Below are 25,379 nucleotides of genomic sequence, written 5' to 3' on the forward strand. Positions count from 1 at the left end.
TGACTGATGTCTTCAATATATCCACATCAGTGCACAAATCCATTCTGCAGCAAAGCAGGCCCACAACATGATGCTGCCACCCCCGTGCTTCACGGTTGGGATGGTGTTCTTTGGCTTGCAAGCATCCCCCTTTTTCCTCCAAACATAACGATGGTCATTATGGCCAAACAGTTCTATTTTTGTTTCATCAGACCAGAGGACATTTCTCCAAAAAGTATGATCTTTGTCCCCGTGTGCAGTTGCAAACCGTAGTCTGCCTTTTTTTATGGCGGTTTTGGAGCAGTGGCTTCTTCCTTGCTGAGCGGCCTTTCAGGTTAAGTCAATATAGGACTTGTTTTACTATGGATATAGATACTTTTGTACCTGCTTCCTCCAGTATCTTCACAAGGTCCTTTGCGGTTGTTCTGGGATTGATTTGCACTTTCACACCAAAGTACGTTCATCTCAATGAGACGGAACGCGTCTCCTTCCTGAGAGATATGACGGCTGCGTGGTCCCATGGTGTTTATACTTGCGTACTATTGTTTGTACAGATGAACGTTGGTACCTTAAGGCGTTTGGAAATTGCTCCCAAGGATGAACCAGACTTGTGGAGGTCTACAATTTTTTCAGAGGTTTTGGCTGATTTCTTTTGATTTTCCCATGATGTCAAGCAAAGAGGCACTGAGTTTCAAGGTAGGCCTTGAAATACATCCACAGGTACACCTCCAATTGACTCATATGATGTAATTAGCCTATCAGAAGCTTCTAAAGCCATGACATAATTTTCTGGAATTTTCCAAGCTGTTTAAAGGCACAGTCAACTTAGTGTATGTAAACTTCTGACCCACTGGAATTGTGATACAGTGAATTATAAGTGAAATAATCTGTCTGTAAACAATTGTTTGAAAAATTACTTGTGTCATGCACAAAGTAGATGTCCTATCCGACTTGCCAAAACTATAGTTTGTTAACAAGAAATTTGTGGAGTGGTTGAAAAACGAGTTTTAATGACTCCAACTGTACTACCCACCGCTGCGACCTGTATGCTCTCGTTGACTGGCCCTCGCTTCATATTCGTCGCCAAACCTACTGGCTCCAGGTCATCTATAAGTCTTTGCTAGGTAAAGCCCCGCCTTATCTCAGCTCACTGGTCACCATAGCAGCACTCACCCGTAGCATGCACTCCAGCAGGTATATTTCACTGGTCACCCCCAAAGCCAATTCCTCCTTTGGCCGCCTTTCCTTCCAGTTCTCTGCTGCCAATGACTGGAACGAATTGCAAAAATCTCTGAAGGTGGAGACTCATATCTCCCTCACTAACTTTAAGCACCAGCTGTCAGAGCAGCTCAGAGATCACTGCACCTGTACATAGCCCATCTGTAAATAGCTCATCCACCTACCTCATCCCCATATTGTTATTTATTTTTTTGCTCCTTTGCACCCAAGTATCTCTACTTGCACATTCATCTTCTGCACATCTATCACTGTCTGGAGCATCTAGCCGTAGGTTCTCATCGAAATCGCAGTAAATTTCCTCATTTAAAAAATAAATATATTTCACCTTTATTTAACTAGGCAAGTCAGTTAAGAACAAATTCTTAATTTCAATGACAGCCTAGGAACAGTGGGTTAACTGCCTTGTTCAGGGGCAGAATGACAGATTTTTACCTTGTCAGCTCAGGGATTCGATCTAGCAACCTTTCAGTTACTAGTCCAACGCCCCGTATGATTTGTTACATACAGTACATCTCTGAATTTGTCAATATCATATATTTTTTTTACTTACTGTGAAGTAAAATCATAATACTAATCATCATAGTAGGACATTTGAGTATCATACTTTTATGTTTCTACTTTACAGACATACATTTTACTTTTTTACTTTACAGACATACATTTTACTTTTTCACTTTACAGACATACATTTTACATTACAGACATACATTTTACATTACAGACATACATTTTACATTACAGACATACATTTTACATTACATACATACATTTTACTTTAAATATTATTTTCATTATGAAGTTGTCAGTCTGTAGTAGACTAACCCGTTGAGATGTAACATCTCTAGGTTTACTAACAAACCATCACGTAGTCGTCAATTAAGAACAGTTGGATTTTTAAGTAACAGTAAAATGTATTTTAGCAAAAAGAGAATCATATCAGAAGTGTTGTTGTGGGCATTGCAATGTGAAACATCTATTTATAGATGAAACACTAAGTGTTTGGTGAAAACAATTATTCAGATTTTTTTGTGTTGTACTGGAAATGTGGAAATGTGCTTAGAGATTTGAAACAGCTGCCATTTTGATAATTTGTTGAGTTTTGTAAGAGTTGTACCAAAATTGTACCAAAGCAGAAAAAAAGGCATTATTAATAATGTCAACATTGCTGATTACAAATATTAATACATTGGGAAGTATTCCAACTTTGGGATTTTGAATAGGCACTTGAGAAACTCAGACACCTCTGTTAGCCTCATTGAAGATACAAAATTTCCCCCAGTGACCTAAAAATATCTGAAAGTCACATCCCTACTTAAGCCACGCCTCCACTCCATGGTTCCTCCAGGAACGCTTTGCTACATTAAAACGTTAAAGGTTTCTCCAAGAACCCATCAACTAACCAAAGGTGCAAACATGAACCACTTGGGATCCGCATGGTTCCTCGAGTCACCACTAATTCTAAGAGTCTAGGGCCATGTTGTGATTGGTAAGAGCCTGCAGTAGGATTGATTGGAGTGTGTACGGTAACGTTTGTCAGTGCCACAGCTGGGCCTGTCGGTGGGAGGTCATTGTGGTTTCATGAGAACATAATGCCTGGAAGAGTCAGAGAAAATGACCAGTTTCCCCTTGTAGCACCTTGTCAGTCCCCACTATCCCCCTATCCCTGGCCCAGTCTCTCTGCCCCCACTATCCCCCTATCCCTGACCCAGTCTCTCTGTCCCCACTATGCCCCTATCCCTGGCCCAGTCTCTCTGCCCCCACTATCCCCCTATCCCTGGCCCAGTCTTTCTGCCCCCACTATCCCCCTATCCCTGACCCAGCCCAGTCTCTCTGCCCCCACTATCCCCCTATCCCTGACCCAGCCCAGTCTCTCTGCCCCCACTATGCCCCTATCCCTGACCCAGCCCAGTCTCTCTGTCCCTGACCCAGCCCAGTCTCTCTGCCCCCACTATCCCCCTATCCCTGACCCAGCCCAGTCTCTCTGCCCCCACTATGCCCCTATCCCTGACCCAGCCCAGTCTCTCTGTCCCTGACCCAGCCCAGTCTCTCTGTCCCTGACCCAGCCCAGTCTCTCTGTCCCTGACCCAGCCCAGTCTCTCTGCCCCCACTATCCCCTTATCCCTGACCCAGCCCAATCTCTCTGCCCCCACTATCCCCCTATCCCTTACCCAGCCCAGTCTCTCTGACCCTGACCCAGCCCAGTCTCTCTGTCCCTGACCCAGCCCAGTCTCTCTGTCACCGTTTTAAGATAAATATTTTTTAAAGCCAGAGAGGACTATTGAAGAAACTACCCACATAAGAAGCCTTTTCAGTTAAAATTCCTTTGACCTGGACACAGAGTAGACCTGGACACAGAGTAGACCTGGACACAGAGTAGACCTGGACACAGAGTAGACCTGGACACAGAGTAGACCTGGACACAGAGTAGACCTGGACACAGAGTAGACCTGGACACAGTAGACTTGGACACAGAGCAGACCTGGACACAGAGTAGACCTGGACACAGAGTAGACCTGGACACGGAGTAGACCTGGACACAGAGCAGACCTGGACACGGAGCAGACCTGGACACGGAGCAGACCTGGACACAGAGCAGACCTGGAAATGAATAATATTGAAAATAATATATAAAATTCCAAAAGCAAATCATTCATAAAATTCCCCAACATGTAATTCTTAAGATCAAATAATGCTACAAACAACAACAACAAAATCGATTTTTTCCAACTATAAAAATAAAGTTTCCCTGCCCTACATAGAGCCCTACATAGAGCCCTACATAGAGCCCTGCTATTGACCAGAGCCCTACATAGAGCCCTGCTATTGATCAGAGCCCTACATAGAGCCCTACATAGAGCCCTACATAGAGCCCTACATAGAGCCCTACTATTGACCAGAGCCCTACATAGTGCCCTACATAGAGCCCTACTATTGACCAGAGCCCTACATAGAGCACTACTATTGACCAGAGCCCTACATAGAGCCCTACATAGAGCCCTACTATTGACCAAAGTCCTATGGGTACTATAAAGGGAATAGGGTGCCATTGGGGATGCAGATTTGTAGCGGAGGACAGGACACCCGAGCCGCGGTCGGCCAGCGTTTATCAGCCTCACTGGGACATCTGAGTCAGATTAGTGACGAGGTGTTTATCACTGTGCGCACCAGGCCCGACAGACCGTGGTTTAGTAGCGCTGTGCGACATCACAGCGTGACTGTGCTTTAGAGATATGTCTGTGTTACCTGCTGGTGCTCTAATCAATGATAATACACTGCTCAAAAAAATAAAGGGAACACTTAAACAACACATCCTAGATCTGAATGAAAGAAATAATCTTACTAAATACTTTTTTCTTTACATAGTTGAATGTGCTGACAACAAAATCACACAAAAAGAATCAATGGAAATCCAATTTATCAACCCATGGAGGTCTGGATTTGGAGTCACACTCAAAATTAAAGTGGAAAACCACACTACAGGCTGATCCAACTTTGATGTAATGTCCTTAAAACAAGTCAAAATGAGGCTCAGTAGTGTGTGTGGCCTCCACGTGCCTGTATGACCTCCTTACAACGCCTGGGCTTGTTCCTGATGAGGTGGCGGATGGTCTCCTGAGGGATCTCCTCCCAGACCTGGACTAAAGCATCCGCCAACTCCTGGACAGTCTGTGGTGCAACGTGGCGTTGGTGGATGGAGCGAGACATGATGTCCCAGATGTGCTCAATTGGATTCAGGTCTGGGGAACGGGCGGGTCAGTCCATAGCATCAATGCCTTCCTCTTGCAGGAACTGCTGACACACTCCAGCCACATGAGGTCTAGCATTGTCTTGCATTAGGAGGAACCCAGGGCCAACCGCACCAGCATATGGTCTCACAAGGGGTCTGAGGATCTCATCTCGGTACCTAATGGCAGTCAGGCTACCTCTGGCAAGCACATGGAGGGCTGTGCGGCCCCCCAAAGAAATGCCACCCCACACCATGACTGACCCACCGCCAAACCGGTCATGCTGGAGGATGTTGCAGGCAGCAGAACGTTCTCCACCGTGTCTACAGACTCTGTCACGTCTGTCACGTGCTCAGTGTGAACCTGCTTTCATCTGTGAAGAGCACAGGGCGCCAATGGCGAATTTGCCAATCTTGGTGTTCTCTGGCAAATGCCAAACGTCCTGCACGGTGTTGGGCTGTAAGCACAACCCCCACCTGTGGACGTCGGGCCCTCATACCACCCTCATGGAGTCTGTTTCTGACCGTTTGAGCAGACACATGCACATTTGTGGCCTGCTGGAGGTCATTTTGCAGGGCTCTGGCAGTGCTTCTCCTGCTCCTCCTTGCACAAAGGCAGAGGTAGCGGTCCTGCTGCTGGGTTGTTGCCCTCCTACGGCCTCCTCCACGTCTCCTGATGTACTGGCCTGTCTCCTGGTAGCGCCTCCATGCTCTGGACACTACGCTGACAGACACAGCAAACCTTCTTGCCACAGCTCGCATTGATGTGCCATCCTGGATGAGCTGCACTACCTGAGCCACTTGTGTGGGTTGTAAACTCCGTCTCATGCTACCACTAGAGTGAAAGCATTCAAAAGTGACCAAAACATCAGCCAGGAAGCATAGGAACTGAGAAGTGGTCTGTGGTCCCCACCTGCAGAACCACTCCTTTATTGGGGGTGTCTTGCTAATTGCCTATAATTTCCACCTGTTGTTTATTCCATTTGCACAACAGCATGTGAAATGTATTGTCAATCAGTGTTGCTTCCTAAGTGGACAGTTTGATTTCACAGAAGTGTGATTGACTTGGAGTTACATTGTGTTGTTTAAGTGTTCCCTTTATTTTTTTGAGCAGTATATTTATTATGTTTCACAAGAGGGAGAGAGGTAGAATTTGACTCTAATCACAATACGAAGTTGTTTCCGGAGTATACTTTCTCCTTTCCCTGCAGGGGAAATCATTTCTGAGTGATAAAAGTGATGAGATATTAAAAGTGTCCGGTTGCAGGGAGGGGGGGGGGGGGGTGGTTGGAGGGAGCAACAGAGAAAGAGAGTGGGGGAGAGAGTGTGAGAGCAACAGAGAAAGAGAGTGGGGGAGAGAGAGATGTCCTGTGTGGACAGGTACAGGAAAACATAGTCAGGGTCAGACAGAGAGGCTGCTGGGAAGGGATACAGGAAACAGATCCAGATGGCCCCATAACATCCTCACTTCACACCCTATAAACACCCCCTCCTCCTCCTCCTACCCCCCTCCTCCTCCTCCTCTACCTGCCCACCTCCTCTATCCCTCCTCATCCTCCTCCTCTACCCCCCTCCTCATCCTCCTCCTCTACCTCCCATCATCCACCTCTAGCCCTCCTCCTCCTCTACCTCCCCTTTTCCTCCTTCTCTACCCCCTCCTCCTCTACCTCCTCCTCCTCCTCATCCTCCTCCTCTACTTGCCCACCTCCTCTATCCCTCCTCATCCTCCTCCTCTACCTCCCTCCTCCTCCTCCTCTACCTGCCCACCTCCTCTATCCCTCCTCATCCTCCTCCTCTACCTCCCATCATCCTCCTCCTCTAGCCCTCCTCCTCCTCCTCTACCTCCCCCTTTCCTCCTTCTCTACCCCCTCCTCCTCTACCTCCTCCTCATCAACACCTCCTCCTCCTCTACCCCTCCTCCTCCTCTACCCCCCTCCTCCTCTTCCTCCTCGTCCTCTTCCTCCTCTACCCCTCCTCATCCTCTAACTCTCCTCCTTCTCTACCCCACCTCCTCCTCCTCTACCCCCCCTCCTCCTCCTCAGGGAGAGCGAGACATAAAGAGAAAGAGATGTCCTGTCCCCTGTACAAGGTGAGGCCTGTCCCTGTCTACTGGTAAATCCAGGGAGGGCTGCTGACTCCACAGCCTAGGCAGGAGGTCTGTTGTGTGGCCTGGCTGCCCTCCTGGCTGGCTTCCCTCCTCCAGGCTCTTGCCAGACTGACATACAGTCTATTTCTGTATGTCAGATTTCAGATTTTATTTCAGATTTTCACAGCTTTGACCCCGAGCTACACTGTGAGCCATCATTCGTTAATATGGTCTTCTGAAGCAGATTCTTTCATTCAATGTAAACCGAGAATGTATGGCCCACCACAATATGGTCAATGTAAACAGAGAATGTATGGCCCACCACAATATGGTCAATGTAAACAGAGAATGTATGGCCCACCACAATATGGTCAATGTAACCAGATAATGTATGGCCCACCACAATATGGTCAATGTAAACAGAGAATGTATGGCCCACCACAATATGGTCAATGTAAACCGAGAATGTATGGCCCACCACAATATGGTCAATGTAAACAGAGAATGTATGGCCCACCACAATATGGTCAATGTAAACAGAGAATGTATGGCCCACCACAATATGGTCAATGTAAACAGAGAATGTATTGCCCACCACAATATGGTCATTTAGCAGTTGTTCGTTCTTATCTGAAGTGACAGATGTAGGATCTTAATTTGATCACCCTGTTGCAGGAGAACTTTCCTTCAATGCAGGTAGTGTAAAACCTGTAGTGTATTTGAGGTTTAAAAAGGCTTCTGAAGTTTTGTAAATTTCCACTTTGACATTTCAGACTTCATTTTCCCTTTACAAAAAAAGTATCAACTGTATACAACAATGTTAATTAATTATAATAATTCACATTTCATGTTACTGCTGTAGAAAACTGGCTCTATTATGATCCTCCATCTGTAGTTTATTTATTTTACATTTATTTAACTAGGCAAGTCAGTTAAGAACAAATTCTTATTTTCAATGACGGCCTGGGAACAGAGGGTTAACTGCCTTGTTCAGGGGCAGAACGACAGATTTGTGTCTTGTCAGCTCAGGGATTCGAACTTGCAACCTTTCGGTTACTAGTCCAACACTCTAACCCCTAGGCTACCCTGTGAGTGTGGACCATCCTGTGGTCAGCAGCTGGCTGGTTTCCAACGGGACTAATGTGTGGCTTCAGGTCCCTCCAGATTCAACTGTTAAACTGAACTGACTACATCTTCAGGTCCCTCCAGATTCCTCTTTCTTTCTTTCTTTCTTTCTTTCTTTCTTTCTTTCTTTCTTTCTATTTATGTTTCTTGGACTTTTTAACTCTGCGTTGTTGGGAAAAGTGCTCGTCAGTAAATATTTCACAGTAAAGTCTAGACCTGTTGTGTTCGGCGCATGTGACCAGTAACATTTGATTTGAACTCATTCCCCCAACCTTGGTGTTACCAGCACCGCTTTTAACATCATTGCTTTCAACCAATTGATTCATTGCTGTTGACTAAAGTCATTTAATTTCTGAAAACCTTTGTTTTTAATCGGACTATTTTGAGAGTCATCTGTTTGTTGCATCCTCTAAATCTGTGACTCTTAGAAAGGGATTAATTTGTTGATATAAACCCTCTATTTCCTGTCATGTGACCTGATCAGATTTTTTAAATTTTTTTATTTCACCTTTATTTAACCAGGTAGGCAAGTTGAGAACAAGTTCTCATTTACAATTGCGACCTGGCCAAGATAAAGCAAAGCAGTTCGACAACATACAAAAACACAGAGTTACACATGGAGTAAAACAACATACAATCAATGATGCAGTAGAAAAAAATAAGATTATATACAATGTGAGCAAATGATGTGAGATAAGGGAGGTAAAGGCAAAAAAATGCCATGGTGGCAAAGTAAATAAAGTATGGCAAGAAAAACACTGGAATGGTAGATTTGTAGTTTGAAGAAAGTTAAAATATAAATAATATGGTGCAAAGGAGCAAAATAAATAAAATAAATAAATACAGTAGGGGAAGAGGTAGTAGTTTGGGCTAAATTAAAGATGGGCTATGTACAGGTGCAGAGATCTGTGAGCTGCTCTGACAGCTGGTGCTTAAAGCTAGTGAGGGAGATAAGTGTTTCCAGTTTTAGAGATTTTTGTAGTTCGTTCCAGTCATTGGCAGCTGAGAACTGGAAGGAGAGACGACCAAAGGAGGATATTACAGACAACCCAGGAAGCAGGAACGCCAACATCTCTCTCTCTCTCTCTTTCTGTCCCTGAAAGCAGGAAGTGGAAGAGCAGAAAGACTGTCAGGAAAACAGGACATCTGTTGAGAGAAAAAAAACAGAGCAGTTCAGTTCTCACACAAAGCTTTCCCATGTTTCCTGTGTGTAGCTGGGAGAGCGAGGAGGAGAGAAAATCCTTTCACTTCACAATGTGTGTGCTAAATGGCAGCCGGTTCCCTTTCTAGCGCACTACTTAGTGCACTGTGAATGTAAGACGGTTCCATTTGGGACGCAGCCATGGGTTACCTTTGATGCTGTTTGATGATCTCCAGCTGGGTTAATGTCTGTCTGTCAGACAGACGAGCTGTACATGTTTCACCAAGATGAGAGTGGCCTGTGGCAGGAAGGCATGTCTATGTGTGTGTGCCTGTGTGTGTGTTTCTGTGTGCGTGCTTGCAGCAGGACGACAGGCCATAACGCTTGCCGTTTAGTTTTTTAATAGCGTTGCGTGACATTACAGCGTGTCCAGTCAGCAGGACTCCAGTACAGTATAACAGCATGTCCAGTCAGCAGGGCTCCAGTACAGTATAACAGTATGTTTCAGTATTCTCCCTGACTGTCACAAATGGATCTAGTTTCCCCTGTAAGGAACACAGTGGAGAGGAGGGGATAGATTCATGTCCAGATTCCTCACTCAGAACCTCAGAGAATGGTTAGAGTGGTTACAGTCACTTTATACAGTACTCCTCTTCATGAAATAACCAAGTAAAAACATAGTAATAATTGATACTACAATTAAATAAGTCTTGAGAGGGACGGAACAGGGACAGTAGTTTAAATGGGGGTTAAGTCCTGAGAGAGATGGGACAGTAGTTTAAATGGTGGGTAAGTCCTGAGAGGGATGGGACAGTAGTTTAAATGGTGGGTAAGTCCTGAGAGAGATGGGACAGTAGTTTAAATGGTGGGTAAGTCCTGAGAGAGATGGGACAGTAGTTTAAATGGTGGGTAAGTCCTGAGAGAGATTGGACAGTAGTTTAAATTGTGGGTAAGTCCTGAGAGAGATGGGACAGGGAAGATAAAATATTACAAAGTGCTGTTTCAGTTTAGTATGTAGCGGTAGAACAACAATATGAAGTCCTTGAACTCTGGGAAGGAAAGAGGCAACTTCCAGATCTTTCCTGTCGGTGGTGATTGTTAGCAGTGTTTACTATCGACGCACACACACTGGAACACAGCAGTGGGGATCATGATGAGAGACCTGTAGCTGGACCACAGCAGTGGTGATCATGATGATAGAGGCCTGTAGCTGGAACACAGCAGTGTTGATCATGATGAAAGAGACCTGTAGCTGGAACACAGCAGGGTTGATCATGATGAGGACCTGTAGCTGGAACACAGCAGTGTTGATCACAATGAAAGAGACCTGTAGCTGAACACAGCAGGGTTGATCATGATGAGGACCTGTAGCTGGAACACAGCAGTGTTGATCATGATGAAAGAGACCTGTAGCTGGAACACAGCAGCGTTGATCATGATGAAAGAGACCTGTAGCTGGAACACAGCAGTGTTGATCATGACGATAGAGGCCTGTAGCTGGAACACAGCAGTGTTGATCATGATGAAAGAGACCTGTAGCTGGAACACAGCAGGGTTGATCATGATGAGGACCTGTAGCTGGAACACAGCAGTGTTGATCACAATGAAAGAGACCTGTAGCTGAACACAGCAGGGTTGATCATGATGAGGACCTGTAGCTGGAACACAGCAGTGTTGATCATGATGAAAGCGACCTGTAGCTGGAACACAGCAGCGTTGATCATGATGAAAGAGACCTGTAGCTGGAACACAGCAGTGTTGATCATGATGATAGAGGCCTGTAGCTGGAACACAGCAGTGTTGATCATGATGAAAGAGACCTGTAGCTGGAACACAGCAGTGCTGATCATGATGAAAGCGACCTGTAGCTGGAACAGCTGATAAACTCCTGGATAGACTGGTCTCTCTCTCTCTCTCTCTCTCTTTCTTTCTTTCTTTCTTTCTTTCTTTCTTTCTCTCTCTCTCTAATCTGCTCTCTCTCGATCAATGCAAAGGGCTTTATTGGCATTGGAAACATATGTTTACATTGCCAAAGCAATTGGAATAGACAATTAACAAAAGGGAAATAAACAAGGGAAACATTAGTAAACATTACTCACAAAAATGTAAAAAGAATATAGACAAATTGTCACGTCCTGACCAGTATAGGGGTTATTTGTATTTGTAGGTTGGTCAGGACGTGGCAGAGGGTATTTGTTTTATATGGTTCGGGGGTTATGAGTATTGTAGAGGGGTGTTTTATTTATGTATTACGGGGTTTTGGTGTATGTTCTGGGTTTTGTATTCTAGGTTGGTTTTCTAGTTTGTTTATTTCTGTGTGGTCTGCGTGGCTCCCGATCAGGAACAGCTGTACGTCGTTGTTCCTGATTGGGAGTCATATATTAGTTGCGTGTTTTCACCTGGGGATTTGTATTTCGCACTGCTAGTGATTATTGTAGCCTGTGAAACTGTCGTTTATTGTTTTGTTTCATGTCATCTTTATTCATTAAATATAATGATGAACATGCAACCCGCTGCGCCTTGGTCCTCTCTACAATACGACAGCCGTTACACTAATGTTATTATTGTCTATGTACAGTATTGTAACAATGTTCAAGTAATTGAAGGATGAAAGGTAAAATAATAAACAGATAAATACAGGTTGTATTTACAGTGTTTGTTCTCCATTGGTTGTCCTTTTGTCATGGCAACGGGCCACGAATCTTGCTGCTGTGATGACACATTGCTGTATTTCACCTAACAGTTATGGGAGTTTATCAATATATGAATTGTTTTCAAATTCTTTTTGGGTCTGTGTAATCTGAGGGAAATGCGTGTCTCAAATATGGTCATACAGGAAGTGTAGCTCTTGTTTCCACCTCATTTTGTGGGCAGTGGGTACATAGCCTGTCATCTCTCGATGACAATGGAGGCCTCTCTCAATACAACTCCCCAAATACAGGTGTACCAAGCTTGTAGTGTTTTACCCACAAAGACTCGATCACTGTCAAAGGTGTTTCAACAAAGTACTGAGTAAAGGGTTCTGAATGTGATATTTCCGGGGGTTTTTTTATTTGCAAAAATTTCTAAAAACCTGTTTTTTGCTTTGTCATTATGAGGTATTGTGATGTCATTATGAGGTATTGTGATGTCATTATGAGGTATTGTGTGTAGATGAGTGAAAAAATGATTTAATCAATTTTAGAATAAGGCTGTAACGTAACAAAATGTGGAAAAAGTCAAGGGGTCTGAATACATTCAGAATGCACTGTATATGTTGTAGAGGGTGGGGCTCAAGCTGCATCCCTGTCTCATCCCACAACCCTGAGGAAAGACATCGGTGTGTTTTATTGCCTATTTTAACTACACACTTGTTTGTGTACATACATTTTATAACGTCATATGTTTCCCCCCCAACACTGCTTTCCATCAGTTTGTATAGCAGTTCCTCATTCCATATTGAGTCAACATCAGTTTGTATAGCAGACCCTCATTCCATATTGAGTCAACATCAGTTTGTATAGCAGATCCTCATTCCATATTGAGTCAACATCAGTTTGTATAGCAGATCCTCATTCCATATTGAGTCAACATCAGTTTGTATAGCAGACCTTCATTCCATATTGAGTCAACATCAGTTTGTATAGCAGACCCTCATTCCAAATTGAGTTGAAAAAAAAATGATGTAAAAGCATCAGAATATTGTTTTGTTTTGTTTGTTTGTCAATAAGGGTATGTATGGTGTATACCTGTTCTGTCGTATGGTATTTTGGTAAGACGCCAATTTGACATTTGCTCAGGACATTGTTTTCACTGAGGAAATCTCTTTCTCTTTCACGTTTTGGCCTTCTTCACCCTTCTCTGGGTGGGGGTCCCACTGTCAGGCTTGTACACCCAAGCCAGGCCTGTGTCAACACCCTGGGTCGGCCCTCTATCTCTGTGTATAAACTCTGTGTTTATCTAGAGGCCCCAGGTTTCACACAGAGACCCCCAGGGCAGCCCTGGACAATACAAGGCATGGTGATTGACCCCTCAGGACCTGGTCTGAATCACACCACCAGGAGCCCTGGACAATACACAAGCAGCGTACACACCACACCTAAGACAATATCTAGTAAAACTCTGAGGCTCTGAGACTGTCCTTTAGAAAGGAGAGGCCCCCCTGTCTATAGAGGGATGGTTTGAGGCAGGAATCTATAGAGTGCCGGTGTGAGGTAGGAATCTATAGAGGGCCGGTGTGAGGCAGGAACCTATAGAGGGACGGTGTGATAGGAACCTATAGAGGGACGGTGTGAGGCAGGAATCTATAGAGGGACGGTTTGAGGCAGGAATCTATAGAGGGACGGTGTGAGGCAGGAAACTATAGAGAGGCGGTTTGAGGCAGGAATCTATAGAGGGAAGGTTTGAGGCAGGAATCTATAGAGGGACGGTTTGAGGCAGGAATCTAGAGGGACGGTTTGAGGCAGGAATCTATAGAGGGACGGTGTGAGGCAGGAATCTATAGAGGGACGGTGTGAGGCAGGAATCTATAGAGGGACGGTGTGAGGCAGGAATCTATAGAGGGACGGTGTGAGGCAGGAATCTATAGAGGGACGGTTTGAGGCAGGAATCTATAGAGGGACGGTGTGAGGCAGGAATCAATAGAGGGACGGTTTGAGGCAGGAATCTATAGAGGGACGGTGTGAGGCAGGAATCTATAGAGGGACGGTGTGAGGCAGGAATCTATAGAGGGACGGTGTGAGGCAGGAATCTATAGAGGGACGGTGTGAGGCAGGAATCCCCAGCTGGGAGAGTATCTGGGAACGCTTCACAGACTGCTGCTGCTGCTTCACGATGCTCCCAGGGCAGCCTTGGACAAGGAGACAAGCAACACCTATAACCTCCACAATGTGAGGCAGGTTAACCCCAGGACCAGGACAATACCAGACAGGTTACCCTCCAGGACCAGGACAATACCAGACAGGTTACCCCCCAGGACCAGGACAATACCAGACAGGTTACCCCCAGGACCAGGACAATACGAGGCAGGTTACTGACCAGGACAATACCAGACAGGTTACCGACCAGGACAATACCAGACAGGTTACTCCCAGGACCAGGACAATACGAGACAGGTTGCCGGCCAGGACAATACGAGACAGGTTACCCCCAGGACCAGGAAAATACGAGTCAGGTTACCCCACAGGACTAGGACAATATGAGTCAGGTTACCCCATAGGACTAGGAAAATACGAGACTTGTTAACCCCAGGACAAGGACAATAGGAGGCAGATTACCCGACAGGACCAGGACATAGTGTCACGTCCGTTGTTTGAATGAGACCAAGGCGCAGCGTGGGTATCGTTCCACATGGACCGTGGAGGCGCACTGGAGGTCTGGAGCGTAGAGCTGGCACAACCTGTCCTGGCTGAATGCTCACTTTAGCCCGGCAAATGCGGGGCGCTGGCACAGGACGAACTGGGCTGTGAATGCGCACTGGCGACACAGTGCGTAGAGCTGGCGCAGGATATCCTGGACCGAGGAGGCGTACTGGAGACCAGGAGCGCTGAGCCGGCACAACCCGTCCTGGCTGAATGCCCACTCTAGCACGGCAAATGCGGGGCGCAGGCACAGTGCGCATCACCACATAACACGGTGCCTGACTGGTCACACGCTCCCCACAGTAAGCACGCCCGCTCTGCAGCGCTCTCAACGCCAACACCTCTCTCCGGAATCTTTCGTCGAGTACCTCACTGGACTCCCTGAGTGGCTCTGGTTCACCCCTCGGCTCCGCCGACCACTCCGTGTGCCCCCCCCCCCCCAATTGTTTTTTGGAGCTGCCTCTCGGGCTCTGTTGTTGCCTTGCTAATTCCTCGTAGCGTCGCCGTTCCTCTTTTGCTGCCTCTATCTCCTCCCTTGGACGGCGATACTCCCCAATCTGCGTCCAGGGTCCCTTGCCGTCCAGGATCTCTTCCCATGTCCACTCCTGGCCACGCTGCTTGGTCCTTTGGTGGTGGGAGATTCTGTCACGTCCGTCGTTTGAATGAGACCAAGGCGCAGCGTGGGTATCGTTCCACATCATTTATTTTAATGTGAAACTATGCAAGACATACAATAAACCATAAACAAAACAACAAACCGTGACGAAGAGGTGCAACATGCACTAACTCAAAATAATCTCCCACAAAACACAAGTGGGAGAAACAACTACTTAAATATGATCCCCAATTAGAGACAATGATGACCAGCTGCCTCTAATTGGGAATCATACGAAAACCCCAACATAGAAAAAAGAAACTAGAACATAGAAAAATTCAACTAGACAAAAAACCCCAGTCACGCCCTGACCTACTCTACCATAGAAAATACGAGCTCTCTATGGTCAGGACGTGACACATAGGCAGGCTGAAACACCTCTCCACCCTGGGACTCTCAAGATGTCTTAGACAATGGATGTGTCCCAAATTGCACCCTAGTCCCTACATAGTGCACTACTCTTCTCTATGGATGGGGGCCCCGCTGTGTCGGCTCTGTATGCTCAGCAAGACCCCTATGCCTGTACGTAAATCCTGTGTTTATCTTAAGAGGCCCCAGGTTTTACACAGCGAGCCCCAGGGGCAGCCCAGGACAACGACAAGCAGGCTGATTGACCACACAGGCCCGAATCACACCTCTACAGGTCCAGGACAATATGGGGCAGGTTACCCCCAGGACAACATTTTTACATTTTAGTCATTTAGCAGACACTCTTATCCAGAGCGACTTACTGTAGTGAATGCATACATTTCATTTCATGCCTTTTTTAAATTATTTTTTTGTTGTTGTACTGGCCCCCCGTGGGAATCAAATCCACAACCCTGGCGTTGCACACACCATGCTCTACCAACTGAGCCACAGGGAAGATGGGGCAGGATACCCCCCAGGACAATATGGGGCAGGTTACCCCCCAGGACAATATGGGGCAGATTACCCCCCAGGACCTGGACAAAGGCAAGATGTCAAGATGTCTCAGACAATATGTAGGGAAACACTGTGCTGCTTCGCTGAGACTGGGAGCTCTACCCAGGTTTAGGGACCCCTGTAGGCTGTCCTTGTTCATAGCCAGCTCTTCCCAGGTTTAGGGACTCCTATAGGCTGTCCTTGTTCATAGACAGCTCTACCCTTTGAAAGGAGAGGCCGACATTAGGCAGGATTACCTCGCTGCGAGAAGGGGCTGGGAACCATACGATTCACGAACCACCACTGCTTCCCAACGTTCTCTTCCCACCTCTTCCAACCTCAGACCCACTCATTGTTTGTTTTCAGTAAAGCCATGCTGGACGAAACGTAATGTCATTCATCGAGCCAGCTAGTGTAGGTGCCATGCCTGCTTTCATTCCCAAGGTGGTGAAGGAAGACACTAGTTTATCGTCTGCTGTTTGGAAAACAGCACAATGAACTGTCTACTTTAATTTTATTTATTTTTATTTAACCAGGCAAGTCAGTTAAGAACAAAGTCTTATTTACAATGACGGCCTACCAAAAGGCCCCTGCAGGGACCTAATAAATACAATATAAATATAGGACAAAACACACATCACGACAGACAGTCCTAAGACAACAACATAGCAAGGCAGCAACACATGACAACACAGCAACACAACATGACAACAACATGGTAGTAGCACAAAACATGGTACAAACATCATTGGGCACAGTCAACAGCACAAAGGGCAAGAAGGTAGAGACAACATTACATCACGCTAAGCTGCCACAACTGTCTGTAAGTGTGTCCATGATTGAGTCTTTGAATGAAGAGATGGAGATAAAACTGTCCAGTTTGAGTATTTGTATCTGGGTCCTTCTCATGCATTCACAAGCAGAGAGATATGATGGATGAGAGTACATTAGGATGTTATTGCTCTTATCCTTATCAGTGACTGATGACAGAGAGAGTGATAAAGTGTGTTTGGAAAGTGTGAAAGGTAAACAAAGCACTAGCAGGGGTAACATCAGTAACATCAATAACGTAGACATGCATGTTGCTGCCTTTTGATTCACAGCTTAACACAATACACCAGGGATTATCAACTAGATTCAGCTGGAGTGGATGAACGGGGGGCCGGAACATATTAATAAATAATCATTTGTAGGGCCTCCCGAGTGGCGCAGCGGTCTAAGGCACTGGATCGCAGTGCTTGAGGTGTCACTACAGCCCCGGGTTCAATCCCAGGCTGTGTCACAGCCAATCGTAACCGGGACACCCATGAGGCAGCGCATAATTGGCCTAGCTCTGTCTTGGTTAGGGGAGGGTTTTGCCGGCCGGGATTTCCTTGTCCCATCGCGCTCTAGCGACTCCTTGTGGCGGGCCTGGCACCTGCAAGTTGACTTCGGTTGCCAGTTGGACGGTGTTTCCTCTGACACATTTCCTCTGGTGCGGCTGGCTTCCAGGTTAAGCGGACAGTGTGTCAAGAAGCAGTGCGGCTTGGCAGGGTTGTATTTCAGAGGACACATGGCTCTCGACCTTTGCCTCTCCCGAGTACGTAGGGGAGTTGCAGCGATGGAACAAGACTAACTACCAATTGTATATCACGAAATTGGAGAGAAAAAGGAATACAAAATAGAAGACTGCAAATTGACCACAAGAAGCCCAAACATATATAATGTTGAACTAAAACATAATAATTTAAAACTTTTCTTACAATTTGTATACGATCACGTCTCTCTATTATTGTCAAGTCCTCCTCTTGTTCACCATCCAAAGGACACAGGGACAACTACATTTTCCAACTCAATCTTTTTTATTTTTAGTTTGCCTTCAGTTGATTGGTCTGTCCAGTAAATTAGCCAGTAAATTAAGTTGTAAACCTTTAAAGACGGAACAAAAAGTTACCATCTTAATTAAACATTTTAATGAACTTAAATTAGTTTATACATTTAAATAACATTCTAAATAACTAAGATGAATTAACCATTTAAGCCTTTTACCATTGGCGTCTTTGGACTGAACCTGTGAGTTTTCCCTCTGAAGTTTGTTCTTCTGAATGACTGACGCCCTCCATGCCTTCACAGGTGCTCCAAATCAGTGAAAATGATTGATCAGGTGACAAGCAGCTGGTTTGCTGCTGCTGGTGCACTCTGGGAAGTGGAGTTCTTTGACTCACTCCTGATATTCAGCTCAACAATTATGCTTGGGAATACTTGGGAACAGATTTCTTTAAATTAAAATCACTTGGAGCTGATTTCCTGGTGTTTTTACAGTCATGATCAACAATTACATTTTTTTCATACAAATAAAATAAACATTTGCTCAGAAGACTTTGGGGGCCCAAATAAAACCAGTTGCAGGCCACCAGTTGGGGAACCCTGCAATACACAGTAAAGTTGTGGCGCTCTCATGGCTGTCTCCAGGCTACTAGGAATACAGCCTTCCACTGAGATCAACTATAACTGACTCTAAACTACATCCTTACTACTACCTACTACTAACATATTGATTTAACACACAGTAAAGTTGTGGTGCTCTGTTCCCCAGGCGCAGATGATGTCGATTAAGGCAGCCCCCCTGCAATTCTCTGATTTCAGAGGGGTTCGGTTAAATGCAGAAGATCAAAGATTATTGGTCACATACACATACTTAGCAGATGTTATTGCGGGTGTAGTGAAATGCTTGTGTTCCTAGCTCCAACAGTGCAGTAGTATCTAACAATTCACAACAATACACACACATCTAAAAGTAAAATAATGGAATTAAGAAATATATAAATATTAGGATGAGTAATGTCTTAGTGGTATTGACTAAAATACAGTAGAATAGAATACAGTATATACATATGAGATGAGTAAAGCAGTATGTTAACATTAAAGTGACTAGTGATTCCATGTCTATGTATAGAGGGCAGCAGCCTCTAAGGTGCAGGGTTGAGTAATAGGGTGGTCGCCGGCCAGTGATGGATATTTAATAGTCTGATGGCCTTGAGATAGAAGCTGTTTTTCAGTCTCTCGGTCCCAGCTTTGATGCAGCTGTACTGACCTCGCTTTCTGGATGATAGTGGGGTGAACAGGCCGTGGCTCGGGTGGCTGAGCTCCTTGATAATCTTCAAATCTAATTTTATTTGTAACTTGCGTCGAATACGACAGGTGTAGAACTTACAGTGAAATTCTTACTTACAAGCCAACCACACAGTTAAGAAAATAGAGTTAAGAAAATATTTACTGAATAAATTAAAGTTTACATTTTTTTTACAATAAAATAACAATAACGAGGCTATATACAAGGGGTACCGGTACCGAATAAATGTGTGGGGGAACACGTTAGTCGAGGTAATTTGTACATGTAGGTAGGGGTGAAGTGACTATGCATAGATAATAAACAGCGAGTAGCAGCAAGGGTGGGGGGGCGTCAATTCAAATAGCACCTTCCTGTGACACCAGGTGCTGTAGATGTCCTGGAGGGCCGGTAGTTTGATCCCGGTGATGCTTTGGGCAGACCTCACTACCCTCTTAAGAGCCCTGCTGTTGCGGACGGTGCAGCTGCCGTACCAGGCGGTGATACAGCCCGACAGGATGCTCTCAATGGTGCATCTGTAAATGTTTGTGAGGGTTTTAGGTGACAAGCCAAATTGCTTCAGCCTCTTGAGGTTGAAGAGGCGCTGTTGCGCCTAATTCACCACGCTGTCTGTGTGGGTGGACCATTTCAGTTTGTCAGTGATGTGCACACCGAGGAACCTGAAGCTATTGCCCCTCTCCACTGCGGCCCCGTCGATGGTATAGGAGAGAGAGCACGACCCTGTCTCCTGAAGACCCCGATCAGTTCCTTCATTTTGTTGACGTTGAGGAGGAGGAGGTTATCTTCCTGGCACCACTCCGCCAGAGCCCTCACCTCCTCCCTATAGGCTGTCTCGTTGCTGTCTCGTCATTAGCCTGTTGTGTCGTCTACAAACTTGATGATTGAATTGGAGACGTGCTTGGCCACGCAGTCATGGGTGAACAGGGATTACAGGAGGGGGCTGAGCATGCACCCTTGAGGTGCCCCAGTGTTGAGGATCAGTGAAGAGGAGATGTTGTTTCCTACCTTCACCACCTGGGGGCGGCCCGGCAGGAAGTCCAGGACCCAGTTGCACAGAGAGGGCTTCAGACCAAGTGACCCAGTTGGAGGGCACCATGGTGTTGAAAGCTGAGCTGTAGTCAATAAACAGAATTCTTACAGAGGTATTCCTCTTGTCCAGGTGAGATAGGGCAGTGCGATGGCGATGGCGATGTCCGTGGATCTGCTGGACAAACGTACCCTCAATTGTTGCCTTCCAAATGGCACCTTATTCCCTACATATTGCACCTATTGAGACCTGGTGAAAAGTAGTCCACTACTGTATATAGGTAATAGTAAACCATTTAGGACAGACTCCACTACTGTATATAGGTAATAGGACACCATTTAGGACAGACTCCGCTACTGTATATAGGTAATAGTAAACCATTTAGGACAGACTCCACTACTAGGTCGCCAGGTGTACGCTATTTCAGGTGTACGGTGTTTTCTCCGACACATTGGTGTGGCTGGCTTCCGGGTTGGATGTGCGCTGTGTCAAGAAGCAGTGCGGCTTGGTTGGGTTGTGTTTCGGAGGACGCATGGGTCTCGACCTTCGCCTCTCCCGAGTCCGTATGGAAGTTGCAGCGATGAGACAAGACTGTGATATCACGAAATTGGGGAGAAAAAGGGGGTAAAATCATTTTTTTTAAATAAAAAAACAACTAAAAAAAAATAACAATTCCTAATCATTTTAGAATAAGTCTGTTACATAAGAAAATGTGGAAAAAGTGAAGGGGTGTGAATACTTTCCGAATGCCCTGTGTGTGTACCTCTATATCTTTATATTTTACAGCCCTGAGCGAGCTACGTGTAATATAATCAAATCAAATTCAACAGAAGATCTCTTTGTTTCTTGGGACCTAGAACAAGCATCTCTGTTTTGTCCGAGTTTAAGAGTAGAACGTTTGCAGCCATCCACTTCCTTATGTCTGAGACACAGGCTTCTAGCGAGGGCAATTTTGGGGCTTCACCATGTTTCATTGAAATGTACACCTGTGTTGTCCGCATAGCAGTGAAAGTTAACATTATGTTTTCGAATGACATCCCCAAGAGGTAAAATATATAGTGAAAACAATAGTGGTCCTAAAACGGAACCTTGAGGAACACCGAAATTTACAGTTGATTTGTCAGAGGACAAACCATTCACAGAGACAAACTGATATATTTCCGACAGATAAGACCTAAACCAGGCCAGAACTTGTCCATGTAGACCAATTTGGGTTTCCAATCTCTCCAAAAGAATGTGGTGATCGATGGTATCAAAAGCAGCACTAAGATCTAGGAGCACGAGGACAGACGCAGAACCTCGGTATGACGTCATTAAAAGGTAATTTACCACCTTCACAAGTGCAGTCTCAGTGCTATGATGGGGTCTAAAACCAGACTGAAGCGTTTCGTGTACATTGTTTGTCTTCAGGAAGGCAGTGAGTTGCTGCGCAACAGCTTTTTCAATTTTTTTTGAGAGGAATGGAATATTCGATATAGGCCGATAGTTTTTTTTATAATTTCTGGGTCAAGATTTGGCTTTTTCAAGAGAGGCTATATTACTGCCACTTTTAGTGAGTTTGGTACACATCCGGTGGATAGAGAGCCGTTTATTATGTTCAACATAGGAGGGCCAAGCACAGAAAGCAGCTCTTTCAGTAGTTTAGTTGGAATAGGGTCCAGTATGCAGCTTGAAGGTTTAGAGGCCATGATTATTTTCATCATTGTGTCAAGAGATATAGTACTAAAACACTTTAGTGTCTCCCTTGATCCTAGGTCCTGGCAGCGTTGTGCAGACTCAGGACAACGGAGCTTTGGAGGAATACGCAGATTTAAAGAGGAGTCCGTAATTTGCTTTCTAATGATCATGATCTTTTCCTCAATGAAGTTCATGAATTCATCACTGCTGAAGTGAGAGCCATCCTCTCTTGGGGAATGCTGCTTTTTAGTTAACTTTGCAACAGTATCAAAAATAAATTTCGGATTGTTCTTATTTTCCTCAATTAAATTGGAAAATAGGATAATCGAGCAGCAGTGAGGGCTCTTCGATACTGCACGGTACTGTCTTTCCAAGCTAGTCGGAAGACTTCCAGTTTGGTGTGGCGCCATTTCCGTTCCAATTTTCTGGAAGCTTGCTTCAGAGCTCGTGTATTTTCTGTATACCAGGGAGCTAGTTTCTTATGACAAATGTTTTTAGTTTTTAGGGGTGCAACTGCATCTAGGGTATTGCGCAAGGTTAAATTGAGTTCCTCGGTTAGGTGGTTAACTGATTTTTGTCCTCTGACGTCCTTGGGTAGGCAGAGGGAGTCTGGAAGGGCATCAAGGAATCTTTGGGTTGTCTGAGAATTTATAGCACGACTTTTAATGCTTCTTGGTTGGGATCTGAGCAGATTATTTGTTGCGATTGCGAACGTAATAAAATGGTGGTCCGATAGTCCAGGATTATGAGGAAAAACATTAAGATCCACAACATTTATTCCATGGGACATAACTAGGTCCAGAGTATGACTGTGGCAGTGAGTAGGTCCAGAGACATGTTGGACAAAACCCACTGAGTTGATGATGGCTCCGAAAGCCTTTTGGAGTGGGTCTGTGGACTTTTCCATGTGAATATTAAAGTCACCAAAAATTAGAATATTATCTGCGATGACTACAAGGTCCGATAGGAATTCAGGGAACTCAGTGAGGAACGCTGCATATGGCCCAGGAGGCCTGTAAACAGTAGCTCTAAAAAGTGATTGAGTAGGCTGCATAGATTTCATGACTAGAAGCTCAAAAGACAAAAACGTCGTTGTTGTTTTTTTTGGGGTAAATTTAAATTTGCTATCATAAATGTTAGCAACACCTCCGCCTTTGCGGGATGCACGGGAGATATGGTCACTAGTGTAACCAGGAGGAGAGGCCTCATTTAACACAGTAAATTCATCAGGCTTAAGCCATGTTTCAGTCAGGCCAATCACATCAAGATTATGTTCAGTGATTAGTTCATTGACTATAACTGCCTTTGAAGTGAGGGATCTAACATTAAGTAGTCCTATTTTGAGATGTGAGGTATCACAATCTCTTTCAATAATGGCAGGAATGGAGGAGGTCTTTATACTAGTGAGATTGCTAAAGCGAACACTGCCATCTTTAATTTTGCCCAACCTAGATCGAGGCACAGACATGAATAACATTTGACAGCTTTGGTTGGTACATCCTGTCGGGTTGAGTTCCTGTTCAGCGTGACACTAAGGGGGTTTGACAGAGTCTTTTTAAATCAATACACACTAATTGAGCTTTGTGGGAATCTGTTTCTCATCAAATCAGTGTTTTGAGTGTCAGCGTCCAATCATATGACTTTGTTTTGTTCCCTCAGGGTTGGTGATTGGCTATTCTATGACTCCGCCCACCCTTGACAGCCCCAAAGAAGAGCTTGTGATCCACGCAGATGAAACACTGTCCATTACATGCAGGTAGAGTACTGTCTCTCTGTCCATTACATGTAGGTAGAGTACTGTCTCTCTGTCCATTACATGTAGGTAGAGTACTGTCTCTCTGTCCATTACATGCAGGTAGAGTACTGTGTCTCTCTCTGTCCATTACATGTAGGTAGAGTACTGGGTCTCTGTCTCTCTGTCCATTACATGTAAGCTTAGATCATTTGTTAAAGCTGTGTAGTGTTCGGGCAAAATCCAAAATGTGCACCCCTTGGGGTCCAGAGGACCGAGTTTGGGAAATGCTCTCTTAACGCCATTGAAAATAGCATACTCCATTTTTAAAATTTCATATACTATACCTCTTTTCAGTGTTCAATTTAAACAACTTAATCCAAATAGAAAAGATAATGGACCTAAATATACATAGTTGAAGTCAGAAGTTTACATACCACTCCACAAATTTCTTATTAACAAACTATAGTTTTGGCAAGTCGGTTAGGACATCTACTTTGTGCATGACTGTCACGGCTGTCGAAAGGAGCGGACCAAAGTGCAGTGTGGTTGTAGTTCCACATTTTATTTAATCCGTGAAACTTTGCAATACATAAATAACTGAATTGACAAAACAACAAACCGTGACGCATAGAGAAACAAACACTACTCAAAATATAATAACCCACAAAACCCAGGAAGAAAAACCCCTACTTAAATATGATCTCCAATTAGAGACAACAAGGACCAGCTGCCTCTAATTGGAGATCAACCCAAAAAACCCAACATAGAAATAGAAAAACTAGAACTTAAACATAGAAATACAAAACACAGAAAAACACAAAACACCCCCGTCACGCCCTGACCTACTCTACCATAGAAAATAACCTCTTACTATGGTCAGGACGTGATAGTACCCCCCCACCCCAAAGGTGCAGACTCCGAATGCTCCTAAACAAAAACAAACAAAAACAAAAGGGAGGGTAGGGTGGGCAACTCCTGCTTATGGTGGCTCTAGTGCAGTCCACATAACCTTAACCTCCAGCAGAGGAGGCGGCTCCAGGTCAGGGCGTAATCCCTGCTCCAGCCGCTGATCCTTCTGCTTTATTACCACCGGACCGTGGATCGTCGTTGAAAGAACCGGACTGCAGGCCGTCGCTGAAGACTCTGGGCTGCAGGCCGTCGCTGAAGTCTCTGGGCTGCAGGCCGTCGCTGAAGTCTCTGGGCTGCAGGCCGTCGCTGAAGTCTCTGGGCTGCAGGCCGTCGCTGAAGTCTCTGGGCTGCAGGCCGTCGCTGAAGACTCTGCAGGCTCCATGCCATGGATCATCACTACAGGTTCCACGCCATGGATTATCTCTGGAGGCTTCGTGCCATGGATCATCCCTACAGGCTCCGGGCCATGGATTATCTCTGGAGGCTTCATCCCATGGATCATCCCTACAGGCTCCGGGCCATGGATCATCACTGGAGGCTTCGTGCCATGGATCATCCCTACAGGCTTCAGACCATAGATCATCACTGGAGGCTTCTTTCGTGGAGCTGGAATAGGTCTCACCGGACTAGAGAACGTCGCTGAGAGTTCTGGACTAGGGAACGTCGCTGCAGGCCGGGTGCGCGGAGCAGGCACAGGGTATACTGGGACGTGGAGGCGCACTGGAGGTCTG

The 25,379-nt window shown here is 45.4% G+C and overlaps 1 protein-coding gene across 1 annotated transcript in view; it reads left to right on the top strand.

The window, feature by feature from the left end:
• LOC115206769 (mucin-1-like) overlaps positions 1–25,379 on the top strand; it is a 40,731-nt gene that overhangs the window by 10,382 nt on the left and 4,970 nt on the right. The window contains exon 2 of the mRNA XM_029773972.1: positions 23,664–23,760. Within this exon, the coding sequence (XP_029629832.1) occupies positions 23,664–23,760 (97 nt within the window). The remainder of the gene's footprint in view (positions 1–23,663; positions 23,761–25,379) is intronic.

Source organism: Salmo trutta, chromosome 13 (assembly GCF_901001165.1).
Source record: "Salmo trutta chromosome 13, fSalTru1.1, whole genome shotgun sequence".
NCBI lineage: Eukaryota > Metazoa > Chordata > Actinopteri > Salmoniformes > Salmonidae > Salmo > Salmo trutta.